Below are 24,810 nucleotides of genomic sequence, written 5' to 3'. Positions count from 1 at the left end.
TTTTAAAAGGCTGCGTTTCTGCAACGTGGGGTCTTAGCCTAAAAGGAGGTAACTAAGATGATACATTAGGGGTATATATATATATATATATATATATATATATATATTATTTATTTTCTGCAGAAACAGTGCCCCTTTTATCTGTAGGCTATGCCTGGTATTGCACCTGAATATGAGTAGGTTGCAACAGAAGGGTGGCGCTATTTTTTGAAAATATTTAGCTGCTCGTAGCATCTCTATGGGGGGTGCCAAATAGGATTTCCTATTTGTAAAAGGATTGTCTAAAATAGTGTCTGTGTAAACACGGTCCTAGCTCCCTATAGGATTAGGGCGGGTTGGTAAAGTCTGTATAATTACAAGACAAGGTAATTACAGGGTACATAGGAGCAGACCTGCAGCTCTGACAACTCCCCCCTTCTGCTTGAGAGCCGGCACCGGAGTGTCTTGGATCCATCAGATACGAGCTATGTTTTGGAGAAATATTATGACAATTGCGTATTTTGCTGTTTCCCGAATGACAGATGTTCTCGCCGCCTCTGACTGATCTTATACAACAAGCCAGAGATGAGGTTGGATGAGGCGACTGCCAGGAGCGCGATCATCTGCAGACAATGCCAGGAATTTCCACCATTACTGTCCAAGCGACAAATAAAAACAGCACACACCTTGTGCACCTGCAAAAAATCTGCAGATCGCTATCTTTAGATGTCGTCAGTACATTGTATGTCAATGCTCAGGCGGGGGGGGGGGGCTGGGGTGTGTCTTTTGTAAAACATCTTGATCCTTATATTACTACACTCTTGACCTCTTGAGGAACCCATAAAATATGGCGTATATTAGATAGGTAGGTGGCGGGTTTCGTCCAGGGTTTTGGGCTTATAAGAATATTGGTCAATAGACTTACAAGAGGCATTTCCGCACCGTTTTTTAGTTTCTTTAGGGGGTGCCGGGGTTTGCATTTCCGCAGCAGTACCCCAATTTCCTAAACCCACTCTGCAGCATGTTCTAAAATCATCACCAAAGCAGACCAGCAAAGGGTTAACAGCGGAGTTTTCATCTCTAGAATCTAATCGAGTTGAAGAATGTTGCGAGGTTACCGCCTGGAGCAAGCGATCGTATGAGGACGGCCGGATAGACTATCGATTTGTCTCTGCTGTGCCGGAGGCTGCGCAGCTCTGCTACGTTTTTGGGATTGGCAGCAGTTGCTATTTTTGGTTGCATTTCTCCATTTTTGTAGACCCTGAAAAATGTCTAGATTGTTTCCTTCTATGTCCTCCCCATCCTGTGCCCTAACAATCTGAGGAAGAGCTTGGACTGGGTGTGTGCGCTGGGAGCAGAGGAAAAGGAGTGCAAAAAATGTCCATATAGTGCTCATGTTAAAGAAATGACTACCGCTCCCCTGTCCCGTCTTATATACACTATCTAAAAATCCAGCGGGGTCAACGTTTTTAGCAATTTTTTTTCTTCCTAGGGAAACGAGTGACAACTGATTGTCAGTACAGGTCCTAAGTGTTGTCACCCAGCTTTCCCATATGACAAATTGGCCTTGTTATGTAGTGATAAATCCCCAGATAACCAGATTTGCCATTTAGGATCTTAGCAAAACTGAGCTAAATCGTATTGGTGGACACTGTTGCCGTCATTAGGATTTTGACCCTGAGGCTACATTGTGAGCACCCGTACAAACAGCTCCTTATATCTCAGTTTCCTCGATGTGAGTGTGCAATTTGCAGAAGAAGGTGAGATCTCATTTCCTTGAGCTCCTTTTGCTTGTTGTCACTCCCTGACAACTGCTATGGACACATTTCGGGCTCATTAAAAAGGTTGTCGCCTTGTATGTCTAAGGCTAAGGCCCCACGGACTGGAAACGCCATGCTAAAGCACTGCAGGAACAAACATGGCGTGAACGCATCGCGGTTCTTCCTGCATCGCTTTGAACAGACAGTTCGCAGTGAACTCCTGCGCGATTTTCAAAACCGCAGGAATCCAATCCACTTTGCAAGTACTGTAAAATGCCACGATTTTTACCGCGGCATATCCGCCACAGCCAAATCGCAGCCTTTCTAACCTGTGGGGCCCCAGCCTTAAACAGTGTTTACGTTTTTATCAGTGGGTCGTCTCTTTTTTTCCATGACAATATAAATCCTAAAAACCTGCAGTCGTCACTCTGGCCACTTGGCCTAATAATAGCCTGACACTTCCTGTTCTGTGGAGATCACATCTCAGCAATCACCTCGCTATCAACGTGTCTAAATTAACTTTTGATTAGTGGACCCGTCTCCAGAGGCTTCAGGGCCTGGACCTTAAACCATAGATTGCCAGTGTCCTAGATGTAAGACGACAGATGTGAGTACGTCTCGAGGATTGCACAGGAACGAGCGGGATTCAATTTTATGCTTTTCTGTAATCTGTATTTTGTAATATTATCTCAGGATTAGTGTCTGGCCCTAGTCATATGTTTGTGTAAGACTGGGGGCTGAAAAACTGTCAGAAATTTCAGTATGTAAGTATTTGGAAGATAATAAGAGACAGGTTTCGCAATACGTCTCCATCCTAGGTGCTGAAATGATGGACTTCTCATCCCTGGCCTGTCGGGGCCATCTATGATCAGCGGCTCCAGCCTGGCTGCATCAGTTCTGTAATAAGAGCAAGACAGCACAGTGCAGCGAAACGCAAGCTACCGCATGGCTGGGATTTCAGATGTTTGCAGTATTGGACCATTTACAATAGACTACCCGAGGTTCATACTTATGTTGACCTATCGGACTGTCGGAGGACCAGAACAACAGCCAGACAAACACACAGACCCCAGTGATTATAATGTAGCCTTTTGGGTGTCCATCGTTGTAAGCTTATCCCTTCGTCACAATGACCTCTACCTGTTTCACTGAGCATGCCCACAACACTCCCCACATCCCTAGACCACTGGGGTCCACGTGGCTGCTGTAAAGCATATCTCTTAATGCTTTAGCCAGGAGCTCAGGCAAGATGGCCGCCCCCATAATCTTGTACACGGAATTAAAAAAAACAAAATAGAGGTGATAACTCCCTTTAAATCGTGATGATCTGAATATGCCGCCCCTTTAAGGACACCTGCTCTTCATTCCAAGGAGCTTTCATCGTCAGATAAGCGAATTAATTACCCAACTCTGTAAACAAAAGGACAAATTAAGGAAACGTCTCATGTCAGATTCTCGCCAAGCGGAGAAAACAGGTTTTTCTTCTTATCCTTCAAGTGTAAGAGACAGGAAGACTTAGTCAGAGCCGTAGAAAAGTTTCGGAGACTCTCGGTTTTATAGTAGAACGGAGAGGTGACGTTCCTTAAAATGGAGCCCTGCATGTAAGACATCACATTCAGAACAAGATGGCGGGCCGTGTCACGTAAAGCAACCAATCATAAGCCCAATAACACTTTAAGGGATTCTCCACCATATTGTTTTTAGATGAATTTCTTATATCTTTCCCAGCTTGTTTTTTTCCCTGATACAGAGCTCCAAATCCCTTGTATAGCCATAGAGATAAATAAGAAAATTCTATTTGTTTGCAGCCACCACTAGGGGGAGCTCAAGACTCTCAGGACTCTTAAAAGGAGTCCGTCCGGGCCAAAATGCCTCCCAAACCAATAATAGTTCCTTTAATAGGAGCAGAAATATATAATTGTGGCTACAAACTGATGAAGCAACGCAGCGATAGTCATCCTTTTAGTGTGATGCTGGTAGGAATAGGGCAGCACGTCATCTCCTGTACACATGTAGGTGTGAACATACATAAATACGGGTTGTACAGGATTAGGCAAACATGTCTCCCTTCTTATAAAAACAGCACAGCCCCTATATGTAGGTTGTGTTTGGAATTGCAGTTCTGCACCATTGAAGCAAAGAAGGCTGGGTCGCAATACCATCCACAGCCTCTGAACAGGTGTGGCAGTGTTTCTAGGAGAAGCAGCCATGTTTTCTAATCTTGTACTACATTTTGTATATTACAATGTCAAGCAAATATTTGCTAAATTATTACATTTCCCATCAGTCAAAACCATGTAAGGGTGGGAATATCCCTTAAAGAGGAATTGTACCCTATTGTTAAAATATTTGTGGTCCAGACCCTGCGGTATGAAAGATGGATTCTAGTCTGGGGAAGCTTACTTGTAGTTCATGCTTATTTTTCTTGAAGGCCATGATTCTAACTTAATAATGTCCAGGAGGGGTAATAATTTTGCACATAGAGACTGCTGTATCACCATCTGACTCAGGAGATCTCAACCTATCTATCTGCAGGGCTGGGGTGATATGCTGGTTCTGGTGACAGTAACCTATCTATCTGCAGGGCTGGGGTGATATGCTGGTTCTGGTGACACTAACCTATCTATCTGTAGGACTGGGGTGATATGCTGGTTCTGGTGACAGTAACCTATCTATCTGCAGGGCTGGGGTGATATGCTGGGGTCTGGTGACAGTAACCTATCTATCTGCAGGACTGGGGTGATATACTGGTTCTGGTGACAGTAACCTATCTATCTGCAGGACTGGGGTGATATGCTGGTTCTGGTGACGCTAACCTATCTATCTGCAGGGCTGGGGTGATATGCTGGTTCTGGTGACAGTAACCTATCTATCTGCAGGGCTGGGGTGATATGCTGGGTCTGGTGACAGTAACCTATCTATCTGTAGGACTGGGGTGATATGCTGGTTCTGGTGACAGTAACCTATCTATCTGCAGGGCTGGGGTGATATGCTGGGGTCTGGTGACAGTAACCTATCTATCTGCAGGACTGGGGTGATATACTGGTTCTGGTGACAGTAACCTATCTATCTGCACGGCTGGGGTGATATGCTGGATCTGGTGAAAGTAACCTATCTATCTGCACGACTGGGGTGATATGCTGGTTCTGCTGACAGTAACCTATCTATCTGCAGGGCTGGGGTGATATACTGGTTCTGGTGACAGTAACCTATCTATCTGCAGGACTGGGGTGATATGCTGGGTCTGGTGACAGTAACCTATCTATCTGCAGGGCTGGGGTGATATACTGGTTCTGGTGACAGTAACCTATCTATCTGCAGGACTGGGGTGATATACTGGTTCTGGTGACAGTAACCTATCTATCTGCAGGGCTGAGGTGATATGCTGGTTCTGGTGACAGTAACCTATCTATCTGCAGGGCTGGGGTGATATGCTGGTTCTGCTGACAGTAACCTATCTATCTGCAGGGCTGGGGTGATATGCTGGTTCTGCTGACAGTCTCCCTTTAACCCTCTAAGCTCAGCACCAAACATCTCTTCATACCTTGGACTTTCTCACTCGGTTTCTATCCTAAATTTTGGCAATTTGCACACTCTGATGTTTCGCCGCCCCCCAGGGATCTCAGACTATGGATGGCATTTATGTACATATAGAGCAGATGGGATTACTGTGGAGCGTGCGTTCAGGGCCGCAGTGAGTGGCCCTCATCGGATCCTTTGTCTTGCTCAAGTGGATGGCAATATTTCCATCTATTCAGCGTCCTGCCGGAGCCTCTCCGAGGCATCTGATGCCTTTGTACACAGAGTCTGTTCTGTTTTCACAGCTGATTCTGGCCTCTTAGCGAATGATTTACAAGTAACACAAACTCCATTGTATACTTTGGCTCCATCACAAGGTACACGCAGGTACATATTCCCATCGCAGAGGACGCTTCCACATGATCACCTGATGAAAACCCTTTTTCAGCCTCTCTTAGCCTGTGCTGAAATAAGAAGTACCAGGAAATGTTGTAAAATAAAAGTATCATTATAATATCAAAGGCAGCTCATGTTACTAGTGATACAAACACATACAGTGCGGTAATATTCAGAAGATAAAGAGGAGCCAACTATAAAAGCAGTAACTACTATAATACTGCCCCTATGTACAAGAATATAACTACTATAATACTGCCCCTATGTACAAGAATATAACTACTATAATACTGCCCCTATGTACAAGAATATAACTACTATAATACTGCCCCTATGTACAAGAATATACCTACTATAATACTGCCCCTATGTACAAGAATATAACTACTATAATACTGCCCCTATGTACAAGAATATAACTACTATAATACTGCCCCTATGTACAAGAATATACCTACTATAATACTGCTCCTATGTACAAGAATATAACTACTATAATACTGCTCCTATGTACAAGAATATAACTACTATAATACTACTCCTATGTACAGGAATATAACTACTATAATACTGCCCCTATGTACAAGAATATAACTACTATAATACTACTCCTATGTACAAGAATATAACTACTATAATACTGCTCCTATGTACAAGAATATAACTACTATAATACTGCTCCTATATACAAGAATATAACTACTATAATACTGCCCCATGTACAAGAATATAACTACTATAATACTAATCCTATGTACATGAATATAACTAGTATAATACTACTCCTATGTACAAGAATATAACTACTATAATACTGCTCCTATGTACAAGAATATAACTACTATAATACTGCCCCCTATGTATAAGAATATAACTACTATAATACTGCTCTTATATACAAGAATATAACTACTATAATACTGCTCCTATATACAAGAATATAACTACTATAATACTGTCCCTATGTACAAGAATATAACTACTATAATACTGCCCCATGTACAAGAATATAACTACTATAATACTAATCCTATGTACATGAATATAACTACTATAATACTGCTCCTATGTACAAGAATATAACTACTATAATACTGCTCCTATGTATAAGAATATAACTACTATAATACTACTCCTATGTACAAGAATATAACTACTATAATACTGCTCCTATGTACAAGAATATAACTACTATAATACTGCTCCTATGTACAAGAATATAACTACTATAATACTGCTCCTATGTAAAAGAATATAACTACTATAATACTGCTCCTATGTACAAGAATATAACTACTATAATACTGCTCCTATGTACAAGAATATAACTACTATAATACTGCTCCCTATGTATAAGAATATAACTACTATAATACTGCTCTTATATACAAGAATATAACTACTATAATACTGCTCCTATATACAAGAATATAACTACTATAATACTGTCCCTATGTACAAGAATATAACTACTATAATACTGCCCCATGTACAAGAATATAACTACTATAATACTAATTCTATGTACATGAATATAACTACTATAATACTGCTCCTATGTACAAGTATATAACTACTATAATACTGCTCCTATGTACAAGAATATAACTACTATAATACTGCTCCTATGTACAAGAATATAACTACTATAATACTGCTCCTATGTATAAGAATATAACTACTATAATACTACTCCTATGTACAAGAATATAACTACTATAATACTGCTCCTATGTACAAGAATATAACTACTATAATACTGCTCCTATGTACAAGAATATAACTACTATAATACTGCTCCTATGTACAAGAATATAACTACTATAATACTAATCCTATGTACATGAATATAACTACTATAATACTGCTCCTATGTACAAGTATATAACTACTATAATACTGCTCCTATGTACAAGAATATAACTACTATAATACTAATCCTATGTACATGAATATAACTACTATAATACTGCTCCTATGTACAAGTATATAACTACTATAATACTGCTCCTATGTACAAGAATATAACTACTATAATACTGCTCCTATGTACAAGAATATAACTACTATAATACTGCCCCCTATGTACAAGAATATAACTACTATAATACTACTCCTATGTACAAGAATATAACTACTATAATACTGCTCCTATGTACAAGAATATAACTACTATAATACTACCTCCTATGTATAAGAATATAACTACTATAATATTGCTCCTATGTACAAGAATATAACTACTATAATACTGCTCCTATGTACAAGAATATAACTACTATAACACTGCTCTTCTATATGAGAATATACAGAGAGCAGCAGATGGCGGGCTAGTAGTAAATTGCTCCGTCATACTATAGTAGTTACTAATCTATGACAATTTGCGCGCAGCCTGTCCTCTGCGGGGTTAACCAGTCCCCCATATTACCGTCCACTTGTCTAAATTACAAGGCTGAGCGGATGAATAGAAATAATTGTGAGCGGGATCGCACAGAGAGACGGGGCGCTGTGTGCGTAATTCGGTGGACCCTGTAAGGTCACCCGGTATTGCCTGATCAATTAGTCTTTCCTAATCTTTTTACTGGCAGATGGCGGTGTAATGATTAACTCCTCAACTGCTGGGAATGAAATCCACAAACCCGCTCCATAATGCAAACCATAACTAAGACTCCGAGACATTTGGGCCTGTGCCGCCCTCTGTTATGCTTCTTGGCAGCGCAGACTGTCACTTACCTGTTAACCCTTTCACTTACAATCAAGTTCTTTTAATTATTTCATTAATAACATAGGAAGTGTCAGATTATAAGATTATAATGGATTATCTGATACCGGTGAGGGTAAATAGCTGTATTCCTTCCAGCAGCACAGAGTATTTCAGCAGAGGTTAGGAAATCCCTCGACCAGTAGATTTTGTGTCCGTCTCCGGCTGTGATATAGCGACTGCCTACCTTCCTCTGCATCTCATCCATTCTGCTCGTTCTCACACCCCCGCTACAGGCCGCAGGACACGGGCGATGTGTGCCAGAGGCCTGTTTAGATATTCAGTGGGAGTGCGGCGCTGGGATTGTTGCCCCCATGGGTTATACATTCCAGAAAAAGTCCATTAAAATGCTGCACATTGTGTTAAAACCTACAAAATCCAAACCGATTCTTGTGAAATCTAACACCTCCCTAGAAAGTGGCCATCTTTAGGAACCTGCTGAGTTCCATGAAGGAATCAGTCGTCTCTGTAGTTATAAGAATAGTGGCTGATTTACTGGTATCTATTGAGGGTTGAAGTGCGCCACCTAGTGGATAAATTAGCATGAAAAAATGAGTAGCGTATTTGTTTGCAGGTGTCATTTTTAGTAAATTTGCTCAGGACCCATCTCATACGGATAGACTATATGTTGAGTGGTCAGTAAAAGGGTTCTCTGAAGGGCTGGGGTGATATGCTGGTTCTGGTGACAGTAACCTATCTATCTGCAGGGCTGGGGTGATATGCTGGTTCTGGTGACAGTAACCTATCTATCTGCAGGGCTGGGGTGATATGCTGGGTCTGGTGACAGTAACCTATCTATCTGCAGGGCTGGGGTGATATGTTGGGTCTGGTGACAGTAACCTATCTATCTGCAGGGCTGGGGTGATATGCTGGTTCTGGTGACAGTAACCTATCTATCTGCAGGGCTGGGGTGATATGCTGGTTCTGGTGACAGTAACCTATCTATCTGCAGGGCTGGGGTGATATACTGGGTCTGGTGACAGTAACCTATCTATCTGCAGGGCTGGGGTGATATGTTGGGTCTGGTGACAGTAACCTATCTATCTGCAGGGCTGGGGTGATATGCTGGGTCTGGTGACAGTAACCTATCTATCTGCAGGGCTGGGGTGATATGCTGGGTCTGGTGACAGTAACCTATCTATCTGCAGGGCTGGAGTGATATGCTGGTTCTGGTGACAGTAACCTATCTATCTGCAGGGCTGGGGTGATATGCTGGTTCTGGTGACAGTAACCTATCTATCTGCAGGGCTGGGGTGATATGCTGGGTCTGGTGACAGTAACCTATCTATCTGCAGGGCTGGGGTGATATGCTGAGTCTGGTGACAGTAACCTATCTATCTGCAGGGCTGGGGTGATATGCTGGTTCTGGTGACACTAACCTATCTATCTGCAGGGCTGGGGTGATATGCTGGTTCTGGTGACAGTAACCTATCTATCTGCAGGGCTGGGGTGATATGCTGGTTCTGGTGACAGTAACCTATCTATCTGCAGGGCTGGGGTGATCTGCTGGGTCTGGTGACAGTAACCTGTCTATCTGCAGGGCTGGGGTGATATACTGGTTCTGGTGACACTAACCTATCTATCTGCAGGGCTGGGGTGATATGCTGGTTCTGGTGACACTAACCTATCTATCTGCAGGGCTGGGGTGATATGCTGGTTCTGGTGACAGTAACCTATCTATCTGCAGGGCTGGGGTGATATGCTGGTTCTGGTGACAGTAACCTATCTATCTGCAGGGCTGAGGTGATATGCTGGGTCTGGTGACAGTAACCTATCTATCTGCAGGGCTGGGGTGATATGCTGGTTCTGGTGACAGTAACCTATCTATCTGCAGGGCTGGGGTGATATGCTGGTTCTGGTGACAGTAACCTATCTATCTGCAGGGCTGGGGTGATATGCTGGTTCTGGTGACAGTAACCTATCTATCTGCAGGGCTGGGGTGATATGCTGGTTCTGGTGACACTAACCTATCTATCTGCAGGGCTGGGGTGATATGCTGGTTCTGGTGACAGTAACCTATCTATCTGCAGGGCTGGGGTGATATGCTGGTTCTGGTGACAGTAACCTATCTATCTGCAGGGCTGGGGTGATCTGCTGGGTCTGGTGACAGTAACCTGTCTATCTGCAGGGCTGAGGTGATATGCTGGGTCTGGTGACAGTAACCTATCTATCTGCAGGGCTGGGGTGATATACTGGTTCTGGTGACACTAACCTATCTATCTGCAGGGCTGGGGTGATATGCTGGTTCTGGTGACAGTAACCTATCTATCTGCAGGGCTGAGGTGATATGCTGGGTCTGGTGACAGTAACCTATCTATCTGCAGGGCTGGGGTGATATGCTGGTTCTGGTGACAGTAACCTATCTATCTGCAGGGCTGGGGTGATATGCTGGTTCTGGTGACACTAACCTATCTATCTGCAGGGCTGGGGTGATATGCTGGTTCTGGTGACAGTAACCTATCTATCTGCAGGGCTGGGGTGATATGCTGGTTCTGGTGACAGTAACCTATCTATCTGCAGGGCTGAGGTGATATGCTGGGTCTGGTGACAGTAACCTATCTATCTGCAGGGCTGGGGTGATCTGCTGGTTCTGGTGACACTAACCTATCTATCTGCAGGGCTGGGGTGATATGCTGGTTCTGGTGACACTAACCTATCTATCTGCAGGGCTGGGGTGATATGCTGGTTCTGGTGACACTAACCTATCTATCTGCAGGGCTGGGGTGATATGCTGCCCCTTCCCTTTTTACCACTTCTCTAGGCAGCTCATACCTACTACATAATTTCGCAGTGGGTGACAACTAGCAGATGAATAAGCTCCTCCCACTTCCCACCCTCTGCGTTTTTCGAAGGCATGCTGGGAGTGATGTTCAGATTGAACAATGAGGCGTTTGTCAAAACCTATTTTTGTAAATATTTTTACCCTGTTTTATGGGATATTTTCTCTCTCATTGATGTTACTATCACGTGTGGATGGAGCCACCCTTTAAAGGCTTGCCCGGGGCAATAATGATATAGTGTTATGCTTAGTGCAGGGCCCGTGGTGGCGGAGCATGACACAGGGATATTCTCTTTAGTCTTCTTAGAATCATGTCCTTGTCTTCCCTCTCGTCATATCCTAGTGATTCCCGGAGTGCTCCTTTAAGAATGCAGATACTGCGTACTGATAGCGCCCATTCTAGCGGTTCATGTGCACCCTCAGCCATTATACAGTAGTCTCCCACTTATCTCCTACATGATAAGACCATTAGTCAGTAGCTTTATAACTCCGTCTTATCTTACAGATATGAGGACATAGGACTCCACTGGGTTTACTGTCCTTGGCTGGGACAGATTTCCTTGATACTTCTTTGTTGCTGTATAAAACAAAGATGTTTTATCTATTGAACTTTGCTTTGTATCTTAAAGGAGTACACCGAATACTGTCAGGCATGGCTGGAAATCATATTGGAAAGGGACTGAGTTTTTAATGGGTTTCAAGGACTTTTCCAGGCTCAGCGGGACTGTGACACCAAGCAATCCTCCGCTTTACCTGCATGTGACATCATCACTCTCATGGCTTGTTCTCAGCTCAGTCCCATTCAAGTACCAATCACAGCCACTATGCAGTTTACGGCGCTGTGCTTGGTTTTCAGTGCAGAGGCTGCAGCGATCACATGAACACAGCAGTTGATCGTGTTGGACCCCCACCGATCTTTGATTGATGACCTACGTCATCAATGAACAAGCCTGAGACACCCCATTAACCTGCAACGCATTGAAGGGTCATAGCACTTAAAGGGGTTTTCTAGGCATTTAATTTTGGTGACTTAACCTGAAGCAGATGGCTCCATCTATCCATGTTGTGGTGGGTGTTCTTGATTTGATGGGGGGTGGGTGATCTGATATGACCTAAGCATAGGTCACCAGCCTCCTAATTCCTTTCAGTCCCTTTATGGAACTGCAGGCCCCCTTTTAGAGGATGGGGGTCCTCCTGGCCAGGGATATTACAATGAGTATCTTTCGCTTTGGAGGTCCTGTCCTGCATGATACAGACTGCCCATGGAATTGAATGGACAGGTTGTAATACTTAATTTCTCCTGTGGGGGTGCTGCAGGGAAATTGAGCGCTGAGTACGAGGCTACCGCTGATCGCTGGTAATCAGTACAGGACTGTTCTAGGCAGAAGACCCCTTTATATGGCTGTCTTTGAGATTTGGGGACATGGTAGGATTGTGCGGTGTACATGCCGGGAGTTGTAGTACTATAACAGCTGGAGACCACTGACCTGGTGTGTATTGCAGCGTACGGTTTTGATTAGTTTCGGTAGATTTGCCCTATCCTGAGGCCATTCTGCACCTATTTTAGTCTCCAGATGTGAAGATCACGCTGCGGCCTTCATTGCCAGATGATGTATATCTAAGTGGTAACAGAAACCAGAAAGTATATACCCCCCCCCCTCACCGTGGTATGCGGCGCTGATGATATACCGCATTCCTAGTAGGAGTCTTTATGGTCGACTTTGACACTTTCATCTTTCAGAGGCTAAACAAGCAATGGCCGGTCCTAGGAAAGTCAGTCACAAGTCACATTATGCTGACTGATGGGCCTAATGGGTTAAGCTCGTGTGACTAGTCTGACGTCAGCCGCTCTCCACATGCCATTTCCTCTGAATGGACAAACATGAGAAGTCAACTTTGTGAGCGTGTGAACGCTTATGGCGGCATGTATGTGCATATGTTATCCGGGACGCCTTCCATATAGATTATCAGAAGCGATAGCGATGACATGTTATATATTAGCGGGGCCTCCGAAAGGGAGTCTAAGAAAGAATCCAGATTGTATCTCAAATCTATAATTAAAGATGGCCATATGAGCGTCCGGAACGGCCTGATCCCCTTTTTGTTTTCAGAAACAGCGCCACTATTGTCTATGGTTGTGGCTGGTATTGCAGCTCTGACCTATTCGAGTCAACTTTAGAAGTTATCATCTATCAATAGGACAGGGGATAACTAAACAATTTGACCGCTCAGATCCCCACCATCCCGAGAATGGGGTCTGGTTTTCCCCACCTGATTGGGCAACAGGATGAGAATGCACCCCATTGCCGCTCTATCCGGACCTTGAATTGAACCCTCTTGAGTGGTGGGGGTATGACTGCTCAGACCCCCCCACTTATCAATAGGGAATAAAGTTGATACAACACCTTTAATGGGGATTGTTGGGGCTCAAATATGGCCGACCTATCCTTAGGCCTCGTCCTAATGCTGTGGTCTCTTGAAACAGCTATTTGATGGGGTTCCAGGCATCAGACCCCCATTATCTGATATCGATGTCCTGTCTTTGGGTGCGAGTTACCCAATAGCATAAGAGGAGCATTAGTGGGCAGGGTCTAGAATCCAATAAATGACTTGCTTTGATGCGATCACTCATGGGTTACTTCTATGTTCTCAAGATGCAAAAGAAAGTGAAACTTACTTGCAAAAGACATCATGGTAATAGTTAAATTGCTACGAATGTGAAAGGCGTCCTGCGAAACACCTCAAGCTGGTGTTGACTATGCAAAAAAAGAGTCATTTCACATGCAAATCATTGAATGTTCAGTACACAAAAGCTTGGGCAGTCGCCAGGGTGTGGATCTGTTCAGGAATAGAGGCAATACTGGAGAGAAGCATGGCGGTATGTATCCGTACACACCTTACCTACCAATAGAACATTTTTTACAGGAGCACCTCCACAACTCCAACATTCTGCATCCTTTATTAGCCCCCGATCCAGTGATTCTGGAACAACTGGAATTTTTTCTCTAGCCCCCACCGTTCCTGAGCAATCGCTGCTGTTAGTTTTAACACCCCATATGCTAATTAGGCTCCCTAATGTCAGGGGGGCAGGTAGTCTAGGACCGTCCCCCCACTTTGGTGCTGAAACTAACAGAGATGATTGCCCGGGAATGGTAGCAGCTAGAGAAAAAATTCCAAGTACACCGGAATCAGTGGAACGGAGGCTATTAAAGGATACAAAGAGGTCATGTTTAAAGGGATAACCCCCAATCTCATCCAGTCAGCCAAAGAGAACATCTGATTTGTCTGTAGTGGCCTCCTTCCCTTGATAGCATTGAGGTCATCTATTGGGTGCGTCCTGGTGATATTAGGGCATCTGTAAGCGTGCACTTGCACACCGCAGCCAAGGTTTGACTCCTGCGCACTTAAATAAGCATATCATTAGGATTTAGGTAGACGTGAATGGGATTGTGTAAGTCATGTAATGGGATTGTTGGGAGCTTAGGACAATTATGTGGTTTATAGTGTGTCAGGTCGCTTACACAGCTAATCCACAGCTGCTGGTGTAGTCATCGGGTGAACTGATTCATGGCAGATCTTAAAGGGCAGCTCCATGTGGTGTTACAGATAAGTAGGGGCCCTCACTGATGCGTGAAGCAGAGAGGCCACGGTGCTGGCAATGCATAGTCAGATGGTGACAGACACTTCCTTTATATGGGGTTTCCCATGAACATAACCATATGTAAATAAGTAGACAATTAGAAGGTAAAGATTTTTGCAAGTATAAATAATTTTAACATTTCCGGCATTTTATAGATTTTCTCTAACCATCGTAGTGGTGACATCTGTTGTCATCGTTGATTTGCCAATGGATATGACCATGAATGCAGGAACATTCTATGGTCTGGGACTTGTCAAAAACCCAGTCATAATGTCCTTATTGTGGCCAGAGACGCTACATGTATGAGAAGATAACCTGACCACAATAAGGACATCATGGCTGGTTATCAGGAAGACACTACATGTATGAGAAGATAACCCGACCACAATAAGGACATCATGGCTGGTTATCAGAAGGACACTACATGTATGAGAAGATAACCCGACCACAATAAGGACATCATGGCTGGTTATCAGGACACTACATGTATGAGAAGATAACCCGACCACAATAAGGACATCATGGCTGGTTATCAGGAGGACACTACATGTATGAGAAGATAACCTGACCACAATAAGGACATCATGGCTGGTTATCAGGACACTACATGTATGAGAAGATAACCCGACCACAATAAGGACATCATGGCTGGTTATCAGGAGAACATTACATGTACGAGAAGATAACCTGACCACAATAAGGACATCATGGCTGGTTATCAGGACACTACATGTATGAGAAGATAACCCGACCACAATAAGGACATCATGACTGGTTATCAGGACACTACATGTATGAGAAGATAACCTGACCACAATAAGGACATCATGACTGGTTATCAGGAGGACACTACATGTATGAGAAGATAACCCGACCACAATAAGGACATCATGGCTGGTTATCAGGACACTACATGTATGAGAAGATAACCCGACCACAATAAGGACATCATGGCTGGTTATCAGGAGAACATTACATGTACGAGAAGATAACCTGACCACAATAAGGACATCATGGCTGGTTATCAGGACACTACATGTATGAGAAGATAACCCGACCACAATAAGGACATCATGGCTGGTGATCAGGAGGACACTACATGTATGAGAAGATAACCCGACCACAATAAGGACATCATGACTGGTTATCAGGACACTACATGTATGAGAAGATAACCCGACCACAATAAGGACATCATGACTGGTTATCAGGACACTACATGTATGAGAAGATAACCTGACCACAATAAGGACATCATGGCTGGTGATCAGGAGGACACTACATGTATGAGAAGATAACCCGACCACAATAAGGACATCATGACTGGTTATCAGGACACTACATGTATGAGAAGATAACCTGACCACAATAAGGACATCATGGCTGGTTATCAGGAAGACACTACATGTATGAGAAGATAACCCGACCACAATAAGGACATCATGGCTGGTTATCAGGACACTACATGTATGAGAAGATAACCCGACCACAATAAGGACATCATGGCTGGTTATCAGAAGGACACTACATGTATGAGAAGATAACCCGACCACAATAAGGACATCATGGCTGGTTATCAGGAGGACACTACATGTATGAGAAGATAACCTGACCACAATAAGGACATCATGGCTGGTTATCAGGACACTACATGTATGAGAAGATAACCCGACCACAATAAGGACATCATGGCTGGTTATCAGGAGAACATTACATGTACGAGAAGATAACCTGACCACAATAAGAACATCATGGCTGGTTATCAGGACACTACATGTATGAGAAGATAACCCGACCACAATAAGGACATCATGGCTGGTTATCAGGAGGACACTACATGTATGAGAAGATAACCTGACCACAATAAGGACATCATGGCTGGTTATCAGGACATTACATGTATGAGAAGATAACCCGACCACAATAAGGACATCATGGCTGGTTATCAGGAGAACATTACATGTACGAGAAGATAACCTGACCACAATAAGGACATCATGGCTGGTTATCAGGACACTACATGTATGAGAAGATAACCCGACCACAATAAGGACATCATGACTGGTTATCAGGACACTACATGTATGAGAAGATAACCCGACCACAATAAGGACATCATGGCTGGTTATCAGGAGGACACTACATGTATGAGAAGATAACCTGACCACAATAAGGACATCATGGCTGGTTATCAGGACACTACATGTATGAGAAGATAACCCGACCACAATAAGGACATCATGGCTGGTTATCAGGAGAACATTACATGTACGAGAAGATAACCTGACCACAATAAGGACATCATGGCTGGTTATCAGGACACTACATGTATGAGAAGATAACCTGACCACAATAAGGACATCATGGCTGGTTATCAGGACACTACATGTATGAGAAGATAACCTGACCACAATAAGGACATCATGGCTGGTTATCAGGACACTACATGTATGAGAAGATAACCTGACCACAATAAGGACATCATGGCTGGTTATCAGGACACTACATGTATGAGAAGATAACCCAACAACAATAATTTGACGTCGGGGTCAAATTTGCACGTCACCAAGGGCAGAGAAGGGGCATAAACCCTTGTACATTCACCCTTAGTCATCATTGCGTAATGGCCGCCTCCTTGTAACCAACATGAAATGTGTCTATGGATTTTATTTTTTTTTGTGTGTTTCTTGATAATTTTTCTTCTTTAAAGCCACGTCTGTCAGTTTTGTTTGTGCTGCGACTTGTCCTACCAGATAATCTCCTCAGGCCATAAGACAAATGTGTCCTGGATTGGTTATGGCCGTCAATAAACCCGGCTCTGGCATTGTGAGCGACTGTAAATCGAAAATAGAAAGTTCTCGTAAAAGGAAGGCAAACATACCCGAGCGTAATAATAAGCGCTTTATTGACCTGACTGCATGTTGTAATCCTGACGCTGTATGGTGACTGACAACTGTGATAACACTGATAGGAGGCAGGAAGAGTTGTCATGGGGACAAAGCTTCATAATTCCTAAACTTTCTGTTTCTTCTGTTTGCAGGACATGAATGGACAAGTGAAGGACAGGTGCCCCCGGCTGTGTCACTTAAAGAAGGGAACCAATGGCTATGGATTCAACCTGCACAGTGAGAAGTCTCGGCCCGGTCAGTTCATCCGCTCCGTAGACCCCGGCTCTCCAGCGGCCAAGGCTGGACTGAGACCACAGGACCGGCTGGTAGAGGTATGTAATAAAATATTACCGGGGAACAGTTATCAGACCTCAGGCCTATGACTTTTTAGGAATAGGGTCCCCAACCACGGGGACTGGGTCACCTAGTATAGTGCCAATGGTGTCGCGTTCCCGTTATAGGTCCTACGGTAGAGTCTAGTTAGTTCCCGGCCAGGGTGGCCGCTGTCTGCACACACTTCTCATCATAAAGCGTTGCCCACAACTTAAAGGGTTGAGTGCCGAGACCTCGACCCCAGTTGCCCCTCTTAACTTGGCCAATACAAATGGTAGCTCCCTGCAAGAAAATCCACAAAAATTTTAGTGCAGGCGAACGTCACCCAGAGCCATGACATGGCGCCTCCTCCAGTGGTGCTGTAAAAAGCGCAGGTCATAACCCCCATCCCCCATTATGTCTTCTAATATAGTCCACTAGTCATCAGCCTGTGGTGGCTACCAGTATGGCCACCATCATAGCCCAGTCACTTGTCACTCCTGATAAAAAATTTCCCCGGGCCTATTTGGTAGTACAAGTGTTTTTGGAGACCAAAGCGGTACTGGCCCTTTAAGACCAGCAGCCATGACTAGACAGGCTTTGACAGATGCCTGTATGGCCGGCGTGCTTCACTGTCACTTTATAGGACTATTGTAAGGTACCGCCTGGGTTCTTTGGCGCTTTATAAATTAATCAGAACCATATTCTGCGGCCCGGCACAATGAGGTAACTTAATAAGACCCCAGACCGAACCCACCATCTTTTTTCTCGTGGTTTATACTAATAACTGGCTTAGGAAAGTATCATTGGAAAGTGCGGCTGGCCCAGCACCCGCTGGCATGACGCTCAGGTACCTAATGCTAATTTGGACAGATAGGTATTCCAAAACATATGCACGCTGCACCGTGCCATGGGTCACCCGATCCTTCCGCTTGTTGCCCGAGTCTGCTGAACCTTCAGTGCCCTCTGCCCGCTAGATCTGTCATCTCCTCCCATTGTACGCCCAGCAAGCTCTGCCCCGCAATTCATGGGTCCTCCTGTATAATTGATGCGATCGACGCAGCCATGCGAGGGGTAGACGGTAGTGTGCCAGGTGGGGGTGGGTCTTTTTTTTTTTTCCTTTTTCTTTCGTTTTTTTTTTTTCGTTACCAGCGACAAACCAGCTGGGAGATTTGGGAACCTGATCCGTCCCCAGCACCTCGCAGACATTGTGTACTAGAGCCTTCCATGCATATTTCATGCTGCTTTGTAGAAGCGAGAGGATTCCCAGGGGAAGTGCACTCCAAAGCCGCTCATTGAGGCTTATAATCTCGTACCTGGAGAGAGGAGCCCCGCTCAGGGTCCCGGATCCTGCAGGAAACTTTGTATGACACAGGCGTGTGGGGCTATTAGACACCTGTTCTCTAACATGCTTATCTGTCATGGGGGATTACAGCTCAGTGTGCGGCAGGTCTCCGGGTTAGGTTACCGGATCGGCCCTGTGTATCCCGATGCAGCCTATCAATTGTAAATGGGCCGTACGTCATTCTGCCCATTGTGGTTTGTATGGACAGGGTACGGTAACAATATGGAGGTGGTTGTAGTTTGGATAGACTTCACCCACATGAGTAGGATAAGGGTCTCATGACTGTGGATCATTAGAACTACAACTCCCAGCATGTCCTGACAGCCGAAGACAACAAAGTCCTACCATATCTACACCTGCAGTAATGGTTTCCAATCTATACTACCTGCAAGTTCTAACAGTAAAAATGTCTAACTGTAACAGCATTGAGAGTCTTGTGTAATATAATGCAGCAGCATGCAACCTCCGACTACTGGACAACTACAACTCCCAGCATGCTCTGACAGCCAGAGACATTACTAACGTTTCTCAAGTCTACTCAGGCTATTCCTCAAGTGTCTAACCTGCTGCTCTTTAGCTTGCCCAGCATGCCCTGACAGCCAAGCCAAGGACCCTACCCATCCAATGGACCCCAGCTGAGTCCCTTGGGCTCTGTTCATGTCCATGTGCAACCTGTATGCAAAACTATAACTCCCTGCATGTGCTGACAGTCAACTAGTAACCGTAACACGTAGTATATACATGTATACAACAAGAACCCCTATGAATATTAACAGAGCATAGCCTTACATGCTGTATGTGCTACAAAGTAGTCGTAGGGGGTGGGGAAGTCATCCCATTAGGAATCACTGCAGTCAGTCACGTCATGGCCTGAAACGGCTGATAACAGGGACCAATAGATGACATCCAACTGCACCGCAAACAGACCGTTGCCCTTTAAGAGTCCCCATTTTCTGTACATTGCGCGCTCGCTTTACTGAACCCAAGCTGAAAGTTCACAGGTGTCAGATTCAGGGTCAGGCCGCCTGTACGGCGTACGCTCCACCTTTTCTCGGAGCGCTCGGTGATACCTTGGTGGGTGCGCGGGAGGTGTCAGCCCTGAGAGAGAAAGGGGTCTGCATGGGGCGGGCTCATGATTTGGGAAAGTTTGGCAATAATGTGAGGGGAGGATGGGCGAAGGAGAGGGAGAAAGAAAACTTGTATGAGAGCCTGAAGGGGGGAGTGGGGGGCGGCTGAGGAAGAATAGGTAGTAAAATAAGGGGGTGACGGCCCGAGGAGGGGGAGACGGAGGGGAACACAAAGCTATGTGGCCCAGAACAGAGCAAAGTCATTATTTCGGCGAGGAGAAAGTAGGAAGCGGTTGCTAAGGAACGAGGGGAAAGAGGCCTTGGTGTTTGTTTTCATCGCCAGAGCCGAGGGCAGAGTGCAGGGATCCGAGAAAAGAGACTGCGCTCCAAAAAGAAAGAAGGGTCCCTTTAACCCCTCCACCGCTGGCAGCTCCTCCCCACACAATACATTCTTTTATGGTTCCCACACTCATTGTCGCAGCACCCGGCGGCCGCGCTCTTGTCTGTTCGCATATTACGCCGTGCGCTATTCAGTCTACATTAAGAAAGTGCATTAATAGCGACCCCACCACAACGCCGAGCCGTATTAGCAGCCCCCCACCATGTTAGGAGGTTTTACAGTCCTCCTGTGAAAGGCTATTAAGAAAGGCTATTCTTCTCCTACCTTTAGATGTCGCCGCTGTTTGGTATATAATCTGATTTTCTTCCATATGCAAATGAGTTCTCTCGCAGCACTGGGGGCGGTCCCCAGCACTCAAACAGCACTGGGGGCGTCCCCAATACGTAGTAGGCCGAAAAAATTCAGTTTTAATGATAGGATCCCTTTGAAGGGGTTGTGCAGGACTTCGAAAACATGGCGGCTTTCTTCTTTTCAGGAAGTGATCTCGCGTCCATTGATCGCTGGGTAATGCCAAATCTCTGTCCTATTAAAATGAATGGGATTGAGTTGCAGCATGGCCATGTAATTGGGTGGCACGGTCTCATCGTAGGGTAACATCACCCTCCATGTTTAAAGTGTTGATTCCCAAGTGACCCCTCTACCCATGTCTCCTATTTACCCCTTTTCTATATTCTGTTCTGTAGGTAAATGGACAGAACGTGGATGGCATGAAGCATTCTGAGGTGGTAGGGAACATAAAAGCCAAAGACAACGAGACGACGTTACTGGTGGTGGATCCGGAAACAGATGACTACTTCAAGAAGTTAGGGGTCACCCCCACCGAAGCCCATATCAAAGGAGGTACGTCCTGTCATCATAGACCATGTGATCGAAACGTTGAGGGATTCCTCATAGCAAATCATCAAATTGGGAACATTATAATCTGGTCACCCCTAATCCTAATATCCCCCGTTAGCTCCATCGCAATCCTCTTTACCTTTAATAGGAAAACATTTGCAACAAAAAGTAGCCGTGTGCCAGTTACCCTATATACCCGCACGGTTCTACCTGCATTTGCCCCAGCTTTGTAAATTCCAAATTAAAATTCCCTCTGAAATTTTTGAGCTTTTTGTCATTTCTCACATTTGTGCATTTTTTCCTGTTTTAGGTGTAATCCCGCAGTCGATGACCAATGGAGTGACCAAAACACAGGTCAGTATACAGGGTGCCAGCAATAGGGAGGGTTAAAAGGGACGGGCCATTACTATAAATATAGAAGAAAGTCCTATAGGAATATATCCAGTGCCTAGGGTGTTATGGACACTTATCCGCTATACACAGGACAGGGCATAAGTGTCTGATCAGTAGGAGTCCAACCACCGGGTCCCCCAGTGATCAGAAGGATGGAGACACAGAGACCCCAAAAGCCTCCTTGTGAATGGAGAGAGGGTGCACTTGTGTAACCGGCACTCCATTGACTTCTATAGGGCTGTCCCAGCATCCCCATAGAAGTGAATGGAGTGCCGATCATCCAAGCACATTGGTGGCCTTAGGAGGACCTCCTGGTCAGACCTGGGGGACCTGGCAATTGGGTTCCCACATCCTGTGTATAGCGGATAAGTGTATATACAGGGACTGTCCCTTTAAACAGGTTGCACAGGATTAGAAATACATGTCTGCTTTCTTCTAGAAATAGCACCACACCTGTCCTGGGGTTGTCGCTGGAATTGCAGGTCTAAGGTCTGATTCACATGGCTGTCGTGTGGCCCTGACTGCAGGAGGGATCTGTGATTCCTGTAGGTTCGGATCATGAGCTCCATGGTCAGGACGGCATCGGTGGTCGTAATCCACAGCTAGATATCAGCTTTCTGAATTGGAAACAAGGCAGATCTCTCCCATGTGAACATTTGATTGGAGGGACGTTTTTGTGTGTGCACTGACACGACGTGACCCTTAGGATTAGATCTTATGTAACTAGTCACACAGGGAACAGGGATAGAACTGACGTCATATCTAGGGTAATACGAGCACAATGTGAAATAGCTAAATTTTGCAATTATTTTGCGTATCAAAGTCAATGGCCCTGAGGTTCCCGCATTGTTTTATCACAAGAGCCGCGGGGACATTGACTTCAACGGGGGGAAAAAAAGCAAAATCCTGCTCTAGTTCAACTACTGCTTGACTATTTTTTTTTTTTAATTTTTGGATATTTTTGCAACGAGCCCGACCCTTCCTAACACCCTGACATCTCTATACGGCTCATTCTTCTCCGCACTGTGGTGTATACGAGGCAGGGGCGGTTTCCTCCGGCGTGGGTTTTTTCCTATTTGTTTGGGAAGTTCTGAGTCTCCGCACTTGTAAAGAGGAACTTGCTATTTCAACGCTTTCACTCCGAAAAATGTCTCTCTGCCATGTATTGAAAAGCGCCAAATGTAATCCCCCACCCTGTAGAATCCTGGGACGACTCCAGGCAGGAAATGTTCAGCCATTTGCCAAGGCAATGGTTATTGAGAGTGTTTGGTGTAGAAGCAACGCACGTATACTCAGCAAGCAGCTGTCTACAGTATATAGTGAGGACTACAACCTGACACACAGGCCTCTGCGGATGATAGGAGTAATCCTCCTGCTGGGGAATCCGTTCAGTCTATGGGATTGTCCGCAGCGTCTGCTTTAAGGTGGATTAAAAGGAATTTGTCGGGGTATTATATCCAGATTATGGGTCTGTCTGCCTGCAGCTGATCATGGTGGGGGTCTAGCTGTAAGCTGTCCCGATAGGGGGAGGGGTCTTCATTTTTTGCTACATGGTGCAGTATTTCTGGGTTCATAGTGTATGGATTCCAATAGGCAACTATGGGGCTGCAAGTCCAAGCCAGTCACGGTGCAAACAGCGACATGAAACCCTATGATGCTATCAGTATGGTCATTAGACCTGTGCTTGGGCCAGGACTCATGGCTGTGATATGGACACTGACTTTTGGCTACTGAGGCCTAAAGATGGCCACACACATAGGCTGACTGCTGTCTCTCCTAACACATGCATGCTTGGCTCAGTGGTACCTGCATATCTTCTGATTTCGGAGAGTAAGCTGCTGTTGGACGCCACTTAAAGGGGTTGTCCGAGCTAAAGTCAAATCTTTCTCAGGGTGGGCTGTAAACTAAAAACGAAATGATACCCCCCACGTCCTCTGTTCTCAGACAGAACCTCTCCTGTTCCCTCTCGTCCGAGGAGTGCGGGGTCTGGGAGTGCAGAGGATCAGGTGACTCTCTTGCCTCAGTGCTCCCATTCTGGGTACTGGTGATGAATCATGCTGGGTTCACACTAGCGTTGTCCTCTGTCATTGGGGTCCACCAGTGGGCTACACATGGACACCGACTATAACGGGGTCCGCCGTTTGAAAACTGAAAGAGGTGGAAAGAAACGTCCTCCGTGCAGGACTCTTCTCTCCGCTGATTTTTGGCATTTTCTTGGCGCAGACGTGACGTGACGTCACCGGTACCCAACATGATCACCTGACCCTCCGCACTTCGAGCCCCTGCAGCAGAGGGAATGGGGGATGCATCACCTGAGCCAAGGACTGGGGTTAGGTAAGAATCCGCCTCAACCCCCTGTGAGATTTTAATTTACCCCCGGACAACCCCTTTAAGAACATAAGGATTTGATATGATGCCGAGATTGTAGTGGCTTCATAGGTTTGGTAGACATAAATCCTGTGTATATGGCACATGCGGCATTGTATATGAAGACCCTTTTGTTTTCTATTACAGCTCAATGGCGGCTCCTCGACTTCCTCATCTCACAGTGATTTGCAGAGCCCGGACAAAGACTCACAGGTAATAAAAGGCCCCAAGTCCTTTATGTGCTGGGACGCAGCAGCTGCCATCTTATATGGGTCACCGGAGGTCATCTGAGAGCAGACTAGTATTGTGTAGCAGCAGCCATATACTTACACGGCAATGACAACAATATATTTGCTGATCTCGATCC

At 45.1% G+C, this 24,810-nt stretch overlaps 1 protein-coding gene across 4 annotated transcripts in view; it reads left to right on the top strand.

Moving 5' to 3' along the window:
• Positions 1–24,810, top strand: part of NHERF2 (NHERF family PDZ scaffold protein 2) — a 59,311-nt gene that overhangs the window by 29,376 nt on the left and 5,125 nt on the right. For all 4 annotated transcript variants that reach the window (XR_012717397.1, XR_012717395.1, XR_012717396.1 and 1 more), the window contains exons 3-6: positions 17,875–18,054; positions 21,530–21,686; positions 21,994–22,037; positions 24,591–24,656. Coding sequence is in view for 1 of the 4 variants with exons in the window: in XM_075286063.1 (XP_075142164.1) it covers positions 17,875–18,054; positions 21,530–21,686; positions 21,994–22,037; positions 24,591–24,656 (447 nt within the window). In the remaining 3 variants the exon portion in view is untranslated. The remainder of the gene's footprint in view (positions 1–17,874; positions 18,055–21,529; positions 21,687–21,993; positions 22,038–24,590; positions 24,657–24,810) is intronic.

Source organism: Leptodactylus fuscus, chromosome 8, assembly GCF_031893055.1.
Source record: "Leptodactylus fuscus isolate aLepFus1 chromosome 8, aLepFus1.hap2, whole genome shotgun sequence".
In the NCBI taxonomy this organism is placed as follows: domain Eukaryota; kingdom Metazoa; phylum Chordata; class Amphibia; order Anura; family Leptodactylidae; genus Leptodactylus; species Leptodactylus fuscus.
Note: the sequence above shows the minus strand (reverse complement) of the source record. Positions and strands in the feature narration are given on the sequence as shown.